At 38.5% G+C, this 20,716-nt stretch overlaps 1 protein-coding gene across 1 annotated transcript; it reads left to right on the top strand.

The window, feature by feature from the left end:
* Positions 1-18,616: 18,616 nt before the first annotated feature.
* On the top strand, positions 18,617-20,133 carry LOC133311889 (early nodulin-like protein 3). The gene is made up of 2 exons (XM_061513018.1): positions 18,617-18,923; positions 19,051-20,133. The coding sequence occupies exons 1-2, from the start codon at positions 18,755-18,757 to the stop codon at positions 19,881-19,883; spliced, it is 1,002 nt and encodes a 333-aa protein (XP_061369002.1). The 5' UTR covers positions 18,617-18,754; the 3' UTR covers positions 19,884-20,133.
* The last annotated feature ends 583 nt before the right edge of the window (positions 20,134-20,716 follow it).

Raw genomic sequence — 20,716 nt, 5'->3', positions numbered from 1 at the left:
CCAGATTGTGATTTTTCCATGAATTCATGACATTTTTAATAATTTCTTTACTTCTTAGAGCTTGTTTTCTCTAGTAAAACCGTGGGCTTCTTGCTTGTAGGGAAAAAATTCTAATTTAATTCCTAGTCATATAGTACTTCTTTAGGTTTATTATGTCATGGCCTTACTTTGGGTTTTAACTTGATTTGGGTTTCATTTACCTTATTGGACTTTACTTTATCATATAGAGCTTTCTTTGTATCACTTGGACTTGTCCACATTAAATGGAATACTTCCTTTGTTGGGTTATACTTTATTGATGAATTGATTGGCGCACCCCCTAATGCTTATGTCTTTGGTCCATTGGACCCATACTTCTAATTTACTTAATCATAAACTATTTCATCTAACTTTGTTACTTAATTATCATAAATCTTCATTAATCATGATACAATATTTAAGGGTTGTTAATATCCTCCCCCACTATAAATTTTTCGTCCCGAAAAATCACTATAACTCGGGGTACTTCTGTCTAAATCTCGCTCCCAAGTTGCTTCTTCGGGAGTTCTTCCTCTGCCATTGCACTTTTACCATGGGTATCACCTTGCTGCGAAGCTGCTTCTCTTCTCTATCCAGAATCTTGATTGGTACCACCGGGTTCTTCAAATTAGGTCGTACTTCCACTTCATCCGGTATAGAAGACTGCCAGGGATCGGCTACATATTTCTTCAATTGGCTAACATGAAATACATCGTGAAGATTTGCCAAATTTGGCATCACTTCATCTCTCCCAGAGAGTCGTGTAGGATGGTTACAAAGTCCATAGAAATCCCATTTCTTGAAAAGGTAATTATACCTTGTTGATTTAAACTAACTTCAGGTATTTCTTAACCGTTTCAAACAATCTACGGCTTGTTGGGCTTCCTTGATCCTCTCTAAGAGTTCATCTTGGATTTGTACTGCGTAATATTCCTGTCCGCATTCACTGTTTGCCACTGCGAGATTTAAATCTCGGAAATCTTCAATCAATTGTTGTTCGGCTATCATCATACTTGCAATTCCTCTGACTTTTCTGCTCAAGGCATCAACAACTACATTCGCCTTGCCGGGATGATACTTTAGTTCAAAGTCATAATCTTTCAGGAATTCCATCCATCGGCGCTGACTCATGTTCAGCTCCTTCTGATCAAATAAGTACTTGAGGCTTTTGTGGTCACTATATACTGTCGTAGTAGCACCGTATAAGTGATGACGCCATATCTTCAAAGCAAATACGATTGCTGCCAACTCAAGATCATGAGTGGGATAATTCTCTTCATGTGACTTCAACTGTCGAGATGCGTACGCGACTGGTCTGCCATTTTGCATAAGCACACATCCCTTCCTTCCTTGTCAATCGGGTGAGTGGTAACACCCGCTTCGAGAATCCTTCAATAAATCTTCTATAATACCCTGCCAATCCAAGAAAGCTTCTTATCTCTGTGACCGTCTTGGGTCGCTCCCAGTCAACTACTGCTTTGATTTTACTGGGGTCCACCGCTACTCCTTTATCTGATATCACATGCCCAAGGAATTGAATCTCGGGCAGCCAAAATTCACATTTGGATGGTTTGGCGTATAGTTATTTCTCCCGTAATATTTGCAGCACGATTCTCAGATGCTTCTCATGCTCCTCCTTGCTCTTTGAGTATATCAATATATCATCGATAAACACGACAACAAATTGATCCAGATAAGGTTTGAATATTTGATTCATATACCCCATGAACACTGCTGGGGCATTTGTCAGTCCGAAAGGAATGACCAGGTACTCGTAGTGCCCATATCTTGATCTGAATGCTGTCTTCGGAACGTCTTCCGGCTTGATCCGGATCTGATGATATCCTGATCGGAGATCGATCTTTGAAAATACTCTTGCACCTCTCAGCTGATCAATTAAGTCCTCAATACGAGGCAGTGGGTACTTGTTCTTCACAGTAACCTTGTTGAGCTGTCGGTAATCCGTGCATAGTCTCATTGACCCGTCCTTCTTCTTCACAAATAATATTGGCGCTCCCCATGGAGACACACTGGGTCTGATAAAATTTTTCCTTATTAAGTCTTCCAATTGCTTCTTTAATTCCACAAGTTCAAGTGGTGACATACGGTAGGGCGCAATTGAAATTGGCCCAGTTCCCGGTACTAGCTCAATTGAAAATTGTACCTCTCGTTCTGGAGGGAAATTGGTGATATCATCGGGAAAAACATCCTCAAACTCCTTAACCACTAGAATGTTGGACAGTGGTATCTCTTCTTCTCCTACAAGAGTTCCCATCATCATCATGGAGCATTCTCCTGTTTCAGGCGCTGAGTTTTCTTCTGCTCCTTCTTTGCCGATAATCAAACTGCGATTGCTGCAGTCAATCACCACTCGCTGCTTGGCGAGCCAGTCCATCCCTAGAATCACATTGATCTTCTCTAGTGGAAGGACTATGAAGTCCTATTTGTACTTCTTTCCTTCATAGATAAATGCGACGTCTCTACATAGTAGGTATGCCTTAGCAACTTTTCCCGTCGCGGTCATGATCCGCATAGGTACTTGCAGTCTATCAGTAAATAAATCGTACGCTTTCGCCACATAATCGGCGACAAACGAATTCGTAGCACCAGAATCAAATAGTAGATCTAAATTTTCATGGCAAATATAGATCGTACCTTTGACCAGTTCAGCTGCCTGGTCTGCCGTGTGTTGATCGAGGGTGTAAACTCTGCCCATCCTTGGTGCTTCTTCTGTTGCTTGTTGGTTTCCCCATAGTGGACAGTTCTTGACATAATGTCCTTCTTTTCCACACTTGTAGCAGTTTGGGGTTCCACTTAGACAGTTACCGTAATGGGGCTTCTTGCATTTTGGACAGTTCGGAGGTTTGTTGTTGTGGCTGTTGTTTCCCCGGTAGTTTCCGGGTCTCTTGAACTTGTTGTCATCTCGCCTGGGCTGCCAGGGCTTTCCTCCGTTGTTTCCTCGCCATGGTCCAGTCTTTCCTTTATAACCATTCCCGCTAGCTTCCACGGGTTTCTTCTGTTGGCCAATAGCTTCCACTCTTCTGCATCGATTGATTAGGGTTGCAAAGTCACATGGGTCGTTGCCGGCTACTAGCTCAGCAATTCTGGGATTCAGACCCCTTTGAAACTTCGCCATCAGAAAGTCTGGTAAAGGCATTGCTCCTCTGTACGTTGCCAATCTTAGTAACTCATTAAACTTAGCATGATACTGGTCCACCGTCATCGTTCCTTGAACCAGTTTGTCAAATTATCCTTGTTTACTATCCCGGATTGACATCGGAAAGTATTTCTCCAAGAACATTTCCTCGAACACGGCCCAAGTTATAACTGCATTCTGCATTTCCAACGGTTGGGACGCATTCGCCCACCAGTGGTGAGCATCTCCTTCCAGCATGTACGTCGAGAATAGCACCTTCTGATCGTCGGTGCATTGGATAACTCGAAAAATCTTGTCCATTGCTTGCAGCCATTGTACAGCTGCCATTGAGTCAGGACTTCCTTGAAAGGAGGGTGGTTTGTGCTTTCTAAACGTCAACAGTAGTCCTTGGTTATCTTGACCTGCCGCACCGTTTCCTGGAGGAGGTCGGGGTCCTTCACCATGACCCCCGGCTCCTGTTCCCGAGCCGCTTGCTCCGTTATTGTTTGCATTAGCATTTGGGTTCCTTCTGATCTCATTCATTATATTCTGAAACATATCTCCCGTGTTGGTTTGTAATTGGGTGATGGTGTCCAACAACGTGTTAATTTGTCCTTGTATATCTTGCGTAGGGGTTCTTCGTGGAGGCATCTTGCTGTACATAGACACAGCAAATGGTTAGTGTTCCATCCTAATCCGAAATTTTGCTCTGATACCATAAATGTAACACCCCAAATGTAAATACATATAGGGTGCACCTTCATCATGCATTCAACACGCGGAAGTCTAAATTTAAACTTTACGAATGCAAATATCAGAGTGCGGAATGGAAACACATAACCATACTTATTCCATATAAAATTAAAAGCGTTAAAACGTCAATACAAAATTAATAACACTAAACATTATTTAATGTAATCCCAAAAAGATTAACTAATCATAAATAAAAACATAATTTATGCCGCATCATAAGCCCAGTCATAATGTGGTTGTGGTTCCTCTAGCCATTGTGTACTTAGTGCTTCATCGAAATCATAATGTGGAAAAGCTTCTATTAATAATTTCATAGCCTCAGTCCATAGGCCTCTATCTGTTAGATCCTTTAGTTTCTCTTCCCAGGTAGGTGGAGTTTCTTCTTCTTTACGTACCAGTCTCTTACCCTTTCTTTCCCACATAACTTTCTTATTACTTTCTTTCATCTTTTCCTGAAATGGGTGGTCAAGGGGGGTGAGATTTTGGGGAAAATCTCAGTAAGGTTCACAGCTGGAGCATTCTCCAACTATGACGCTTACTCCTGCAACAGTTTATAATAACAATACAAAATGGAACATTTAACATCATCATATAAAAATATCATGCCATCATCATCATCATCATATTCCTGCCGGCTTTTACGGACTTACGGAGATACCCAGAGTCCTCGTCAGGTTGCAACTGGAGTATCAGTGCACAGGCCAACATTTAATAGCATGGTTTTAAGTTTCAAAAATATCATAATCACATAATGTAAAGCACTATAAACATATTGCAGTCAGACCATAACTTATCATAGTTTCATAATGGTGGCATACATAGAGAGATTACTTCAACAACTGTAAACACTTACAGTGCTTGTCGTTCTTTACTTGTATACTTTCAACTTTTGATCTCTTTACTTGCCTGTTTGCTCCCTTGACTCCCTAACATCATCATATCATCTTTTAGTAACTTATATAACATTCAACATTTGTGTTTTATCCATGTATAGGTCTCGGCTTTGCAGGTTTAATTACCTAGAGGAGTTGTTTTGCTTACTTACCCACTTGTGTAGGTTTTAGGACATTATTAGGTCATCATAACACTTAATAGAATTATTAAAGATTTCATTCTAGGCATGTATAGGTTCGGCCACCATAGATAAACATCTAGGAATATAATTTTTAAAACATGCTTTCAATTATATTATTAACTTAACATGGTTAGATCCTTTCAACATTAATCAAATAAAACCTCTTTTAGCTACATACCATTCGGCCTTATTGCCCTAAAATACCTAAGGGATTACTTCTAAAACATGCTTCTAACATTATTGATAATTTATCATATTTAAATCCTAGAGCATCATTCAAAACATCATCTTATATATTCGGCCAACTAAGGTTATGATCATGCAAAATTGATTTAGAACCTAGGCTACTAAACATGCTAATCTAACATCATCATTTCATCATCTTTCATATCATTTAAACATCTCTTCATGCTTATAATTATCATACATGGTTCGGCCTTCTAGGGATCATATACTTAGGATATCACTTTCATGCTTTTACATGTCATTCCTAACCAAGAAGGTTCATAGGCTTACCTTTGATGATGATCAACGACTTAAGGAAACACTGACCTTTGACTACTTTGAATCTTCTTGAATGAACTTCCTTCCTCCTTGAACATACAAGGCCGCAAGCTTAAAGAGAGGAGAATAGGGATTTTCTTGCTTAGAGATGAAGGGTTCTTTGGTGGAATTGTTAGGAAGAAGGACTAAGATCCAGGCTTGTATTTGATCTTGGAACAATTAGGTATTTCTCACTAACACACTCACCATTTCGAAGCATTCATGGACTTCACAAAATGAACTAAACTCTTTGTTCTTTCCTTTGGTAGTGTCGCGGCTATAGAGGGAAAAAGGAGAGACTAGAGCTTGTTCAAATAGGCAACCTAGAAGCCTTGCCATTACTTGATTGCTGGTAGGTTTTGATCACATTAAATGAGAGTAAGGTGGTGATTTGTTGTCATAGGTTAGATTGCTTAATTTAGGGACAAGAACATGATGTCAATTTCCTTGATTAAGGAAATTTAGTGATTGCTTGATTTAAGGAATTGATGATGTGTGACTAATCGTCATTAAAAGTTGCTCCCTTGATTTAAGGGATTGATGAGGTGTGACTAATCGTCATAAAGGTTGCTTCCTTGATTTAAGAAACAGAATTATTTGATTGATTGACATATTGTCATCAATTTGCTTGATTTAGGGAAAGTGATTGACTACTAATCATCATAATCCTAACTTCCTTGTTTAAAGGAATTTAACTGGCTTGACTTAAGGAAATTCGATTTGCATTTAATGGCTTGAAAATCAAATAAAATCAAATTCATTTCCTACACCTAGGCCGCGGATTTTAAATGCTTGGAAGGAAAAGATTTCCTTTAATTTTGGACCATGATTTATTCCTTAAGATTATGGACCTTTAACCTATTAACCTGACCTAATTTGTGCCTATTTTTCCATGATTTTATGACACTTTAAATTGACTTCTTAGAGCTTGTTTTCTCTAGTAAAACCGTGGGCTTCTTGCTTGTAGGGAAAGAATTCTAATTTAATTCCTAGTCATATAGTACTTCTTTAGGTTTATTATGTCATGGCCTTACTTTGGGCTTTAACTTGATTTGGGTTTCATTTACCTTATTGGACTTTACTTTATCATATAGAGCTTTCTTTGTATCACTTGGACTTGTCCACATTAAATGGAATTAAAACTTCCTTTGTTGGGTTATACTTTGATCCATGAATTCATTGGATCCCTAATGCTTATGTCTTTGGTCCATTGGACCCATACTTCTAATTTACTTAATCATAAACTATTTCATCTGAAATGTCTCGTTTATTAATTATCATAATTCTTCATTAATCATGATACAATATTTAGGGTTGTTATATCCTCCCCCACTAATAAAATTTTCGTCCCGAAAATTACTATAACTCGGGGTACTTCTGTCTAATCTCATCTTCTCGCTCCCAAGTTGCTTCTTCGGGAGTCCTTCCTTGCCATTGCACTTTTACCATGGGTATCACCTTGCTGCGAAGCTGCTTCTCTTCTCTATCCAGAATCTTGATTGGTACCACCGGGATCTTCAAATTAGGTCGTACTTCCACTTCATCCGGTAATACAACATGTGAGGGATCGGCTACATATTTCTTCAATTGGCTAACATGAAATACATCGTGAAGATTTGCCAAATTTGGAGGTAATGCCAACTGATAAGCTACCGGCCCCACCCTTTTCAGAATCTGATAAGGACCGATATAACGCGGACTTAACTTTCTTACACCGAGTGCTCTTCCAATACCTGTAATGGGAGAGAGCTTAACAAATACATGTTCCCCTACTTCAAAGTCTAGGGGTCGGTGCTTCAAATCATAATAACTCTTTTGTCTGTCCTGAGCCTTCTGCATCCTGTCACGAATCATCTTTATCTGCTTAGTTGTTTCGTTCACCATATCTGGCCCAAACATTTCTTTATCGCCCACTTCTTCCCAGCATACAGGTGTTCGACACCTTCTTCCATACAGAGCTTCATACGGGGCCATTCCTATACTTGCATGATGACTGTTGTTGTAAGAAAATTCTGCCAAAGGCAGATACTGATCCTTTAAATTTGGAGAAATTCCACACCCATGTCTGCAGCCTTTGTATGGAGAGTTGATGTTCTTGGAGTTGATTGATCCTCCAATGTTTGGGCATTGCGTAGAGGAGTCCTAGGCCTTGATTGTGGGTAAGTTTCAACACATTTCATTTGTTGATTCATTGGATTTGATTTTGAAGACCTAGGGCTTGCATGCATGAATTGATATGGTTAGGGACTTTAAATTAAAAATGTGTATTAGATGAAAGTGTCTTAGAATGATGTTTTATGATGATTGAGCTCGTAAGAATTATTGGTGAAAATGTTGATAACTTAAGGCAAATTTTGAGTTGGTATGCAAGACTTTGTGAAATGGAATTGTGGTAGGATTATGTAATTGAGTTGTGGAGTATTTGTATGAGTTAATTATAGGATTGTATGATGTGTGGAAGTGTTGAAATGAATTAGAAATCCCTTGGTATGCATGCTTGTTGATTTTGGCCTTGTGAGGGAAAATAAGGATTGATGATGTAAAGTTCATGCAATTGGTATTGTGAGGCTTGGAGCTAAGTTAAAATAAGATGTGTGTTGGTGTGATGTAGTTGAATTGGAAGAAAAATCATTGGATGTGTGTGTGTGCGCATTTCGGCCATAATGGGGTAAATTAAGGAAAATGGTGTTATGATGGGATTGAATGGAATAAAGGGTTTGAATTTGGTGTTGGGTTGAGCTTGTGAAGCCATAGAAACCTTGAAATAAAATTAAGAACATAGCTAAGCAATTTAGGTCATTTGGTCGAATCCATGGTGTGTGTGTGGGAGTGTTGTGCTTGGTAATTCACTTGATTGTACCATGGTATTGATGATCCTTGTGTGGTCATTGTAGGTTGCCTCCCACGGACGTGAACTTGGAACGGTGAGCTTGGTGGGTTGCCTTTGGTCCTTGACCAAAAGGATTGTGGTAAGTACTTATGGAAATTTCATAAATTCTTGTGTAACCAAGTTTATATGGTTATGTGGTTCTCATTGGTATGGGAATGACCTGTGTGTAGGCATTTCTGGTTGGACCAAGCTCGGTGGTATATTGACTTGGAGCTACCTAGAGAGGAAGCTTCCATAAGGCAATCCTTTGGTACTAGGGTTAGTCCCCGTGTGTGCTCCACCATGCCCCTTGGGGGTAGTGGTTGGAGGTGGATGTTAATAATGTATTAGAACATGTTCATACATATATGTATGTATAGTGGGTACATAGGATGTACTGTGTCTCTGGCCAGAAGGTTGTTGCCTTCAGGCATTACGGACTTCCACTGGATAGGTCTCTGTGAGGGAGTTCCATTTGCCTTATACTCCTCAATGTGAAAAATGCAAGAGATATCACAGGGGTCCTTGTACTGCAGCTCCAAATTCGTGTTTTAAATGTGGTAAGGTTGGGCACTATGCTAGAGAGTATTATAGTGATACTGGGCAGGCAGCGAATCTGCAGGCCTTGCCATCTGTTCCTACTATGGGACGAGTGTATACTACCAATGTGGAGCAGATAGAGAAGGCACCAATCTGATTAAAGGTATAATTTTCATTTCTAATATTGATTTATCTGTCTTGTTTGATTCGGGAGCGACACATTCATTCATTGCGGAATATGTGGCTAAGGGGTTAAACTTAAAGATAACACGGATGATTCCCCCCATGCATATTACTACTGCTACAGGAGAAGTTAGTGATTCCTCCTTTATTTGTAGAGATGTTGAGTTTGTCTATGAAGGCAGGGGTTACACTATTGATTTGATTATCTTGCCACTGGCCTTTGTTAATCTGATATTGGGTATGGACTGGTTGTCTCAAAAATGTGGAATGATTGATTGTTGCGGAAATAGGTTGATATTATCTCTTGAGAAGCCCGCTGTTTGTACGTCTCCTTATCTGTCTGTCTGTCAAACCATAAAAGCGTTAAAGGCTAGTGATCTGGGTTATGTATTCTTGGGTGGATTGGTTGGTGACAAGGAAGAAGAAATTTCAAATATTCCGGTTATTAATAAGTTTGCTGATGTATTTCTTGATGAGATACCGGAATTTTCACCTAAGAGTGAGATTGAGTTCTCTATAGACTTGTTGCCTGGTGTGAGGCCTATCTCTTTGGCTCCATACCGGATGTCGCCACTGGAGTTGGCTGAGTTGAGGAAGCATATTGAAGAGCTATCTGCAAAATTTTTTATCAGACTGAGTGTTTCTCCATGGGTAGCATCGGTAATATTTGTGAAAAAGAAGGATGGTAGTATGAGATTGTGTACTGACTACCGACAGTTGAATAAGGTTACGATTAAAATCAAGTACCCTCTGCCCCGTATTAATGATCTTTTAGAACAGTTAAGGGGTGCCTGTGTGTTTTCTGAGACTGATCACTGGTCCAGATACCACCAGATCCAGATTAAGCCTGAGGATGTGCCTAAAATGGCATTCCGATCCAGATACGGACATTTTGAATATCAGGTTATCCCTTTTGGGCTTACAAATGCCCCGGCTATGTTCATGGACTACATGAATCGTATTTTCAAACCATATCTGGATCAGTTTGTTATTGTGTTAATTGATGACATCTTAATCTATTCCAAGAGTAAAGAGGAGCATATGGATCATCTGAGGACTGTATTGTAGGTGTCGAAAGATAAAAAGCTATATGCTAAGCCATCCAAATGTGAATTCTGACTATATGAAGTGCAATTTCTGGGTCACGTGATTTCTGCTAGTGGTGTTGTTGTGGATCCAAGTAAGATTAAAGCGGTAAGTGACTGGGAACGACCTAAGACTATGACTAAGATCAGGAGCTTTTTGGGTCTTGCTGGTTATTATCGTAGGTTTATACAGGGGTTTTCTGCTATGGTACTGTCGTTGGCCCGATTGACACGAATGGATACTCCTTTTGTGTGGACCAGGGAATGTGAGGAGTGCTTTTTGACGTTGAAAGAAAAATTGACTACTGCTCCTGTGTTGACTCTTCCCGAGGAGAGTTTGAATTATACTATGATGCTTCCACAAAAGGTTTTGGTAGTGTGTTGATGCAAGAAAGGAGAGTGGTTGCTTATGCGTCTAGGCAGTTGAAGCCTCACGAGGAAAATTATCCGACGCACGATTTGGAGCTTATTGCTATTGTGTTTGCCTTGAAAATATGAAGGCATTTTCTGTATGGGATGAAGTTCGTTGTGTTCAGTGATCACAAAAGCTTGAAATATTTTTTTGATCAGAAAGAGCTGAACATGAGACAGCGGAGATGGGTGGAATTTTTAAAGGATTGTGATTTTGAACTGAAATACCACCCCGGGTAAAGATAATGTGGTGGCAGATGCCTTGAGTAGGAAGTCTGTCAATTTATCTCATATGATGATATGGGATAATGAAGTGATTGAGCAGTTCCGGATTTGGAAATAACGAATTTCTTTGCAGGTAGGATTTGTGACGTTGAGTTGACTAGAATTTAGAATGAGTTACTTGAGAAGATTAAAGAGACTCAAATACAAAATGATAGTGTGAAATATTTGAAGGGCCAGAGTGGCATATCTGTGAATGAACAGGGATTACTATTGTATCAGGGCAGGATTGTTGTACCCAAAGAGTTAGCAGAGGAGGTTATGGTTGAGGCCCATAAGGGTCAGTATGCTATTCACCCAAGTGCCACAAAAATGTATCAAGATCTGAAAGTTAAGTTCTGGTGGCCTGGGATGAAAAAGGATGTTGCGGAGTATGTATCAAAGTGTTTAGTTTGTCAGAAAGTGAAAATAGAGCATCAGAAATCTACTAGTTTACTTCAGCCACTGGATATACCAGAGTGGAAATGGGAGAGCATCTCTATGGATTTTGTTGTTGGTCTGCCTCGGACTCAGGTTGGTTACGATTCAATTTGGGTTATGGTGGACAAACTTACGAAGTCTGCACATTTTTTGCCAATGCAAATGGATTTCTCTACAGAGAGATTAGCAAAACTTTATGTGAATGAGATTGTAAGGCTCCACGGGATTCCGGTTAGTATTGTAAGTGATCGGGACCCGAAGTTTACTTCATGCTTTTAGGGAGCTTTGCAGCAGGCTTTTGGCACTCAGCTCAGGCTGAGCATTGCGTATCACCCGCAGACTGATGGTTAGACTCAGAGGACCATACAGACACTTGAGGATATGCTGAGAGCTTGCACACTGGAGTAGGGTACTGCTTGGGACAGATACTTGTCATTGGTGGAATTTTCTTATTATAATAGTTTTTATTCCAGTCTGGGCATGGCACCGTATGAGACATTGTATGGACGGAGATGCCGTACTCCTACTTGTTGGACTAAGGTAGGTGATAAAGAGAGATTTGATTCGAATTTTGTGCAAGAGACTATAGTGCATATTGAAATGATCAGGGAAAAACTTAAAAAGGAATAGAATCGACAGAAAAGCTATTACGATAATAAACACAGACCGCTGGAATTCGAAGAAGGTGACCATGTATTTGTGAGGTTATCTCCGGTCACAGGTGTTGGCCATGCATTGGGAGTAAGGAAGTTGAGTCCTCGGTTTATCGGGCCTTATCAGATTATGAAAAGAGTGGGTTAGTGGCCTATCAGCTTGCCTTACCTCCACAGTTGTCGAATCTACATGACGTTTTTCATCTGTCACAGCTGCGGCATTATATTCCAGATGAATCACATGTGTTGATACCGGATGATATTGAAATTCGGGAGAACCTGAAGACTCCCATTGGTCCCATTGAAATACTAGACCGCAGTGAAAAGAAGCTGAGAAGTAAAAATATCCCCATGTTAAAGATTCGGAGGGAAGGACGTACACCTGAGTAGGCTACTCAGGAGCGGGAGGATGAGATTCTCCGGCTGTATCCTGAGTTAGCGGACATGTATGATTTAATTTTGCGAACAAAATTTCAAAAAGGAGGGGTAAATATAACACCTCGTATTTGTAAAACATATAATTATATTTAGAATATGGATTAAAGGGTAGGATTGGTGAAAATTCGAGATTCAGAATCAAAAAACATAAAAAGTGTAAAACGATCATTTGACAAACACGTAACCCTAGAAAAGGAAATTTGAGTAGAAGGTTTCCAATAGGAAAACTAACCCTGGAAATGGACTCAGAATGAAAAATTGAGTGGTTAGGCAATTTTTGGAAAAATGATGAATAGTGCTTTTATCAGGTTAAAATATCGCGTACAGTTGCGTCGTAAAGCGTGCCGAATAAATTTTGAGCTATAGGTTTTGGAATAAGTTATAAATGGTACATAGAACTAGGAATTATGATTTCTGATGAAAATTGATTGAAATTAGAGTTTTTGAGGAAGCGTGCCCACAATGCACATAACAGCTTAAAACTGTAATTTCACCGAATGACAAGAAAACCCTGGATTCATCTGACCAAGGACCATTAAAGGACAATGGTTAATGTTAAAAATTAGAGTTTCTAAATAGTCTATGAATTAATGGACGTTTAGTGGATTAAGTGGGACATTTGAATTAATTTGAATCGCATGAGGTGGCGATGGGACCCACCCCACTTAAGTGACTTAAGCCACATGTGCTTGGCACTATTCATGCTTCGCTTTCCTCCCTCCTTCTTCTCCAAACCCGCGGCCATGCTTGGTGAAGAGAGCAAATTTTCTTCCTTTGATTTCATCATCAGATCTTAACCAAAACCAACAAAGTTTGTCATCAAAGTTGAAGTAAGTCATCATCCAAACACAACCCACCTATTGGTAACTCTTGAAACCCCTTAAATTTGGAGAAATTCCACACCCATGTCCGCAGCCTTTGTGTGGAGAATTGATGGTCTTGGAGTTGATTGATCCTCCAATGCTTGGGTATTGTGTGGAGGAGTCTTATGCCTTGATTGTGGGTAAGTTTTAACATATTTCATTGGTTGATTCATTGGATTTGATTTTGAAGACCTAGGGCTTGCATGCATGAATTAATATGGTTAGGGACTTTAAATAAAAAATGTGTATTAGATAAAAGTGTCTTAGAATGATGTTTTATGATGATTGAGCTCATAAAATTTTTGGTGAAAATATTGATAACTTGTCTTAGATAACTTGTTTAAAATGAGATATGATAATATTATGCTAAATGGGAGAAATCAAACTGGTTGTGCCTTATTTCTATGAAGATGTCTATTTCTTAGCATCTCCTTAGTGGTCTGCATGAAAATTTGAATGCAAAAGTTATTCTAAAAGATTTCAGTGAAAAATATAAGTCTTTTGATAAGGCTGAAGCTGGGAACCTAGTTAATGAGCTGACTGATATGAGATATGATGCTTCTATTGGGGTCAGAGAGTTCATATTGAGGATGATCCATGTCCAGAATAAACTGAAGTCCCAAAAAAGTGTTTTTGATGATGATTTTGTTGTGCATCATATCCTGAACCGTTTACTTGCTGAATTCAGTTAGATAAAGATTGCCTATACTGCTCAGAATGAGAATTGGAGGCTTAATAAGTTGATTGTAAAATGTGTTACTGAGGAAGAAAATCTGAAGAAAGAATAGAATAAGTATGTCCATTTGAACTTTAATGCTAAGAAAGACTCTCAGAAGGTGAAGGGGAAATTTAAAAAAAAAAGTATTCTCCTACTCCCAAGAAGTTTCAAAATTTCAAGAGGAGGGGTAGTGATGAAAAATATGGAGGAACAATATTGAAAATTTTCCACTACAAGGAGAATGGTCACAAGAGAACAAATTGTCACAAGTTTAAGGCTTGGTTAGCAAAGAAAGAAAAAGGCAAGATTGGTTGCAAAAGGATATACTCAAAGAGGGCATTGACTTTACAAAGACTTTTTCTCCAATATCTTCTAAAGACTATTTTAGGATAATTATGGCACTGGTGGCTAATTTTGATTTAGAGCTTCACCAGATGGATGTAGAAACAACATTTCTTAATGGTGTTCTAGATGAAGAAGTGTATATGCAACAACCGGAAGGGTTTAAAGAAGCTGGAAAGGAGCGTATGGTGTGTAAACTTCAAAGATCCATATATGGTCTCAAATAAGCATCTCGCCAACGATACCTAAAATTTGACACAGTTGTGAGATCATATGGTTTCATTGAAAACAAATTTGACCATTGCATCTACATGAAAGTAAGTGGGAGTAGATATATCTTCTTAGTTCTTTATGTATATGATATTTTTCTTTCCAGTAGTGATTTTGATTTATTGAATGAGATGAAAGCCTTTTTGTCAAAGAATTTTGATATGAAGGACCTTGGAGAAGCCTTTTTTGTTCTGGGCATTGATATTCATCGAGACATATCCACAAAGGTTCTGGGATTATCAAAGAGAAGTTATTTTGATCGTGTGCTTAAAAGGTTCCATATGCAATCGTGTAAAGTTGGTGATGCTCCAATTGTAAAAGGAGATAAATTAAGTAAAGAATAGTGCAATAAAAGTGACATTGAGAAAGAGGCAATGAAAAGTATCCCTTGTGACAGAGCAGTTGGGAGTCTTATGTATGCACAGGTATGCACTAGACCAGATATTGCTTTTGCAGTAAACAGCCTTAGGAGATATTTGTCAAATCCAGGTCACGATCACTGGGTTGCAGCCAAGAAAGTAATGAGATATCTACAATGCACGAAAGATTTCATGCTTGTATACAAAAGGGTGGAAGATCTCAAGGTTATTGGATATTCAAATGCTGATTTTGCTGGTTACTCAGATAACATAAAGTCAACATCTAGATATATCTTTATGTTGGCTGGTGGTGTTATTTCATGGAAAAGTGCAAAACAAACCTTGATCACAAGTTTCACAATGTATGATGAACTTATAGCTTGTTAGGTGCTTTCTGTAAGAACCTGTACCGTTAAATTAGGAATTTAAAATAAATTAATTATGAGTTTAGAAAATAATTTCATAATTGACTTTGGATAAATATAGAAATATTAGAATAATTATCGAGAAGGTCATATAACGCTTAAATCACTTTTCTGATGAAAAGTGCAGATAGCGATTCTGCTTCACGGTATAAATGCGTACTGTTGAAGTATCCCAAAAAATTATAATAAAATTATAAATGTTCTTAGAAATATATCTAGGTCAAAGATATCAAGTTTGGAGTAAGAATAATGAGCGTTGATGTCAGAACTAATACCGACTATGTATAAAACGCGTACCGACAAAGTGCTTCAAAAATTATAATAAAAATATGACAGTTCTTAGAAAAATGTCTAGGTTCAAAATATTAAGTTTGGTAGAAAAATGATTAGCAGAGTTATTAGAGCTAATACTGTGCATTAGTGGGCATACTTGTATAAATAACCATTGCACATAAACCTAGGTTAGTTTTTCTAATCTTCTACATAGAGTTCTTCATGTGCTCTTGGCTGCCACCTTCCCTACACACCTCCATAGCTTTTCTTGCATAAAAATCACCCAAGGCATCATCTTTCCACTTGATTCTTCCTCTTCCACCTTGTGAGGTTGAAAGATACCTTCTTGAGGTGTTGTAGCTGCTGAGTTTGGAAGTGTGGGGTTGCCTTTTGGTTTGAGTTGTAATTGAGCTTTCTAAACCTCCATTGAAGCTTCAAGAACCAACCTTTGTGAGAAAAAATCTACCTTGGAGTGGGATTTTCGTGCACCACCAAGTTAGTGGCTTGGAGCACCTTCAAAGTCCTCAAAGCTTCCACATTTTTTTGATTTCAAAGGTCCATAGGTAACTACAAGCCATATCCTTTGTAATTTCTTGAAAACGAGTTAGTTTGTGAAGTAAAAAGTGGAAATCTTAATGATGCATGTAAAATATGGTATAGCTATATTTAAGCATGTTATTTAAACTTCTGTTTGATAAAAAATTGGACCTTGGACCCTTGGAAGGCATGGAACCCACGGATTATGCAGAAAAATCTGCATTTTTCGTATTCTGTCCGCGTGGTAATCGATTACTCTGTTCATGGTAATCGATTATCGTGTGGAGTAGCCGATTACCACCTGTATGGTAATCGATTACCCCCTATCAGAAAGACCAGAAACCAATTCTGATGCGTGGGAAAGTCCCCATTTGGGTATAGTACCCTAGGGAGTCAGTGTTACTGATGGTAACTATTAATACCAATAATATTGAGGATTAATATGCGATAACTATGATTTAGAAGGGATTTAAGTCACTAAACGAAAAAGAAAACATTGCTCAATCAATGTGAAATTGGGATTCTGAATATTTATAATGTTATTGATATAAAATAGATTGCAATTGTTGGATTGTGTGACTATTGGTGTATCTGTATATACCGAGCCTTTGGATAGAGATTTTGGCATTACAGGTAAGATTTTGAGTCCTCGGTTTTACCCATTGATGGTTCCACCATACCTCATGGAGAGATGGTTTATATGCATGATGTGTTTTCTGAAAATATATCTATTTATATGATGAGTACTGGATATGCTGTTGAGCTGGATTGTGTTATAGTGCAATTGCCATATGTATATGTATGTGAGGTATTCCACACGAGATGGTAATTCCTTAGCATGTCAGGCCACATGCAAGAAGGTAACTCCGTGTGTGAGGTACATATGTGAACTCCTTGTACTGTGGGTTGTAGACGTATGTAATCCCTATCTTTTAATCTCTGGCCAGTAGGATGCATACACACATGACATGGACATATGCTACATTGCTCAGATTTTGCTACTATATTGCTGCTATCATTTTTGAACTTATATTGCACATGTAAGTGAGCTTGGGGTGGAGAGATCCTTGAGGACCCCTTGTCTTACTGAGATTTCGGGTTAGAAATATCACACCGTGTGGGGCATATTTTCAGGTACAGGTCCTTCTGGGGTTGAGACCTCTAGTGGCAGAAGGCCGGAGTTGAGTTGAGAGGATGCATGCACCTTGTCATATTACTATGATTTATGCCTTGTTGTTATGTCTTTATCGTTATTGTATTTGAGACATGATTTGACTATGTGTTTTATTTGGTGAGCATGCGGGTTGTCCATGCCACATTGGTATAAGCTGTGTTATTTTAGACTGAGTTGTATTATTGTATAAGCTGTCCTCTTTTACCTGATTATATTGAGGTTAAGCCCCATAAGCTATTATGCTCTGCTGCCATTTTCAAAATAGATGATAAAGAGAAAGATTCTAACAAAAATGAACAGGTCATAGTTTGTTAAGGAGAACTGATGGCCTATTCCTTATTCTGAATTATTATTATGTATAGTGTTTTATATGTTATATTTGTTTCAATCCTCTTGAGGTATATTATAAAAAAAATTCTCACATTTTATTCTCAGGCGCTTCTAGTCTGCAAACCCAAATCATACGACCATATCCAGCATAAAACTCAATAAATTAAATAAGTTTCCGTATATACCAAAGTTATATTCCCATGATTTCGCCACGTGTATGGTTTTCAAATATTGAACACAATAAACGACAAATAATCTTTCACTCGTTACACTCTAGCATTAGAGAACCTTGTGCGTATCTCATCTCCGTCTATTTATTCTCACACTCAAAAGTTAAATATTTCCCTTATACTTCAATCTTTGCATCGTGGTTGCTTTATAGTCAGTGTCCATTACATCTTGTCCACCTCATTTTCCTCTCAAGCTTCGGGTGTCACCCCATGGAACACTCTTTCTCTCTCTTTAAATTATATAGGAAAAAACTGAAACTATGAAAAAAAATTAATATGTGTCAATATAAATTTCTTTTTCAAAACTGACTGCGTATACTAATTAAAACTGAAACTATAAAAAAAAATGTATAAATAATAAAAAAAATAAAACAATTAAATGCAAAAGTAACATTTTCCTTTGTAGTAATTACTAAGGGGTATCTAATCTAGTTGGATGTAGACTCACACCAGTCGACCATATCCACAATTAAATTCAATAAATTAAATAGGTTTCCTTAAATACCAAAAATTAAATTCTCAAGATTTCGCCAGGTGTATGGTTTTCAAAGTTTGAAAACATTAAACGCAAATAATCGTCACACGTTACACTCGCACATTTGAGACCGTTGTTCACGTCTCATCTCACTCTGGAATAATCTTCACAGACAAAGTTAAATCTCTCCCTTATATTTCAATAATCTTACCCTTAATATTTCAGTCTTTCATCATCTACTCTGGCATCAGTTTCCAATAACCCCATCACAAAAACACACTCTCTCTCTTATACACTATATAATTACACCTCCATTCATTCTTCTCCACAAAACTCTGTTTCTATTTCCCTCATGGAGTTTAACAAACCTCTATGCCTTTTCTTTTTTCTCTTTACTCTTCTCTCAAGCTCTCAAGCCTACAAATTCTACGTTGGTGGAAGCAATGGTTGGGTTCCAAACCCTTCCGAGAGTTACAATCAATGGGCTGGAAGGAACAGGTTCCAAGTCAATGACACTCTAGGTAATTAAGTTTCTACAATTAACTCCTCAGTTATACTTTCCGTTATTCAAAAGATGAGATTTTTATTCTCTGATTATCATGTTTTTATAATTTTGATGTAAAATTTGTGGGTCTGTTTCCGTTTTAGTTTTCAAGTACAAGAAAGGTTCAGACTCAGTGTTGGAAGTCAACAAGGAGGGTTATGACAAGTGCAACAAAACGAACCCAATCAAGAAGTTCGAAGAGGGTGACACAGAGTTCATGTTTGATCGATCAGGACCATTCTATTTCATCAGTGGAAAAGATGGGAACTGTGAAAAGGGTCAAAAGTTGAACCTTGTGGTTTTGACACCAAGAGGACAAAAACAAACACCACCGTCACCACCACCAAAATCTTCACCTTCACATTCACCATCGCCATCACCTAGTGGTGGTGGCATAGCACCAGTTTCACCATCGCCAAAGCCAATTCCGCCATCTGGGTCTCCGCCGGCGTCGCCACCCACCTCGCCGTCTCCCTCTGTTTCACCATCACCGGCGGTAAAACCTCCGTCTGCGTCTCCGGCGCCGGGAGCTAAATCACCATCTCCGTCTCCGATGGGTGCCCCTGTACCGGCAGGTGGACCTTCGGTCTCACCCCCGGCTCCGGCGCCTAAATCACCATCCCCGTCTCCGGCGGGTGCACCTGGACCGGCCGGTGTACCTCCGGCTCCATCTCCGGCGACGGGGACTACACCTCCATCGCCGTCTCCTTCAGGTTCTGGTCCTGCCACATCGCCACCACCGTCCCCTTCCGGTACACCTCCGTCGGCGTCCCCATCATCGCCGACGTCGGCGACGCCGGGATCATCACCGCCGTCGTCCAATGAAACGGCGCCGGCACCCGGAAAAAGTGGATCATCTGCATGGGTTGTGGGTCGTCCTTCAAGCTTTTTGGTGTATTCGGTAGCCATTGTTGTCGGTGCTGCGTTGTTGCGTTAAAGCCACCGTTTTGGATTGAATTGAAGCTCATACAAATTAGTCACAAGTTTTCTGTATGAATGTTCCAGTAGGACCATCTTGGGGCAATTACTTTTGGGTTTCAATCACTCTTATTTTCATTTGGACATGATTTATTAGCATGGTTTTGGTTTTTTTTTATTTTTATTTTGGTATTGTCATTGGTATTCAACTTTTGATATGATTTATTGTAGCATTGTATTGTGTTATTATATTTTTAGTTGTTACTTTATTGTTATGTCTCCATGTAATAATACTCTTGATTATCTCATATACTTTTTTTTTTAAATATTCTTATGGTGTATTTGTGCTTAATGATTAATCAATTAGCCGAATTCATTGTTTGTCTATTTAAATTCAATTCAAGACATCGCAAGAAATAAAAAATATAAATAAATAAAATTTGGAAGATATATATTTCAATAGTGTTTGACTTAGTCAGAGAATCTATCAATAGATTAAAAAATTAAAAAAATGAGTTTTACAATGTTGTTGTTGGGGTTTATATATACACTTTCTGATTTGTTATTTTACTATTGGGAAAAGTGTTTTTTTTTTTAAATGACCCAATTTATATTATTTTACTCTCACGAAAAGGTAGAATCTACATCTTTATATTTTTTTCAACTTCTCTTTTCTTTTATCTATCTCTTTCTCTCACTTAAAATGAACATTTTAAAGAATATGATAGAGACTTTCTCCTTTACTATTTTGTTTCCTTTCTAGCCGAAACAAAACTGCTAAATTATTTTTATTTCGGATGTTATCTTTTTTTTTTTTTTTGGTAAACGGATATGTTATCTTTAATACGTATA

The sequence above is a fragment of the Gastrolobium bilobum genome, unplaced genomic scaffold, assembly GCF_033153095.1.
Source record: "Gastrolobium bilobum isolate Gb01-03AN ecotype WA unplaced genomic scaffold, APGP_CSIRO_Gbil_v1 utg86517, whole genome shotgun sequence".
Lineage (NCBI taxonomy): Eukaryota > Viridiplantae > Streptophyta > Magnoliopsida > Fabales > Fabaceae > Gastrolobium > Gastrolobium bilobum.
This window is presented reverse-complemented; position numbering and strand designations above follow the sequence as displayed.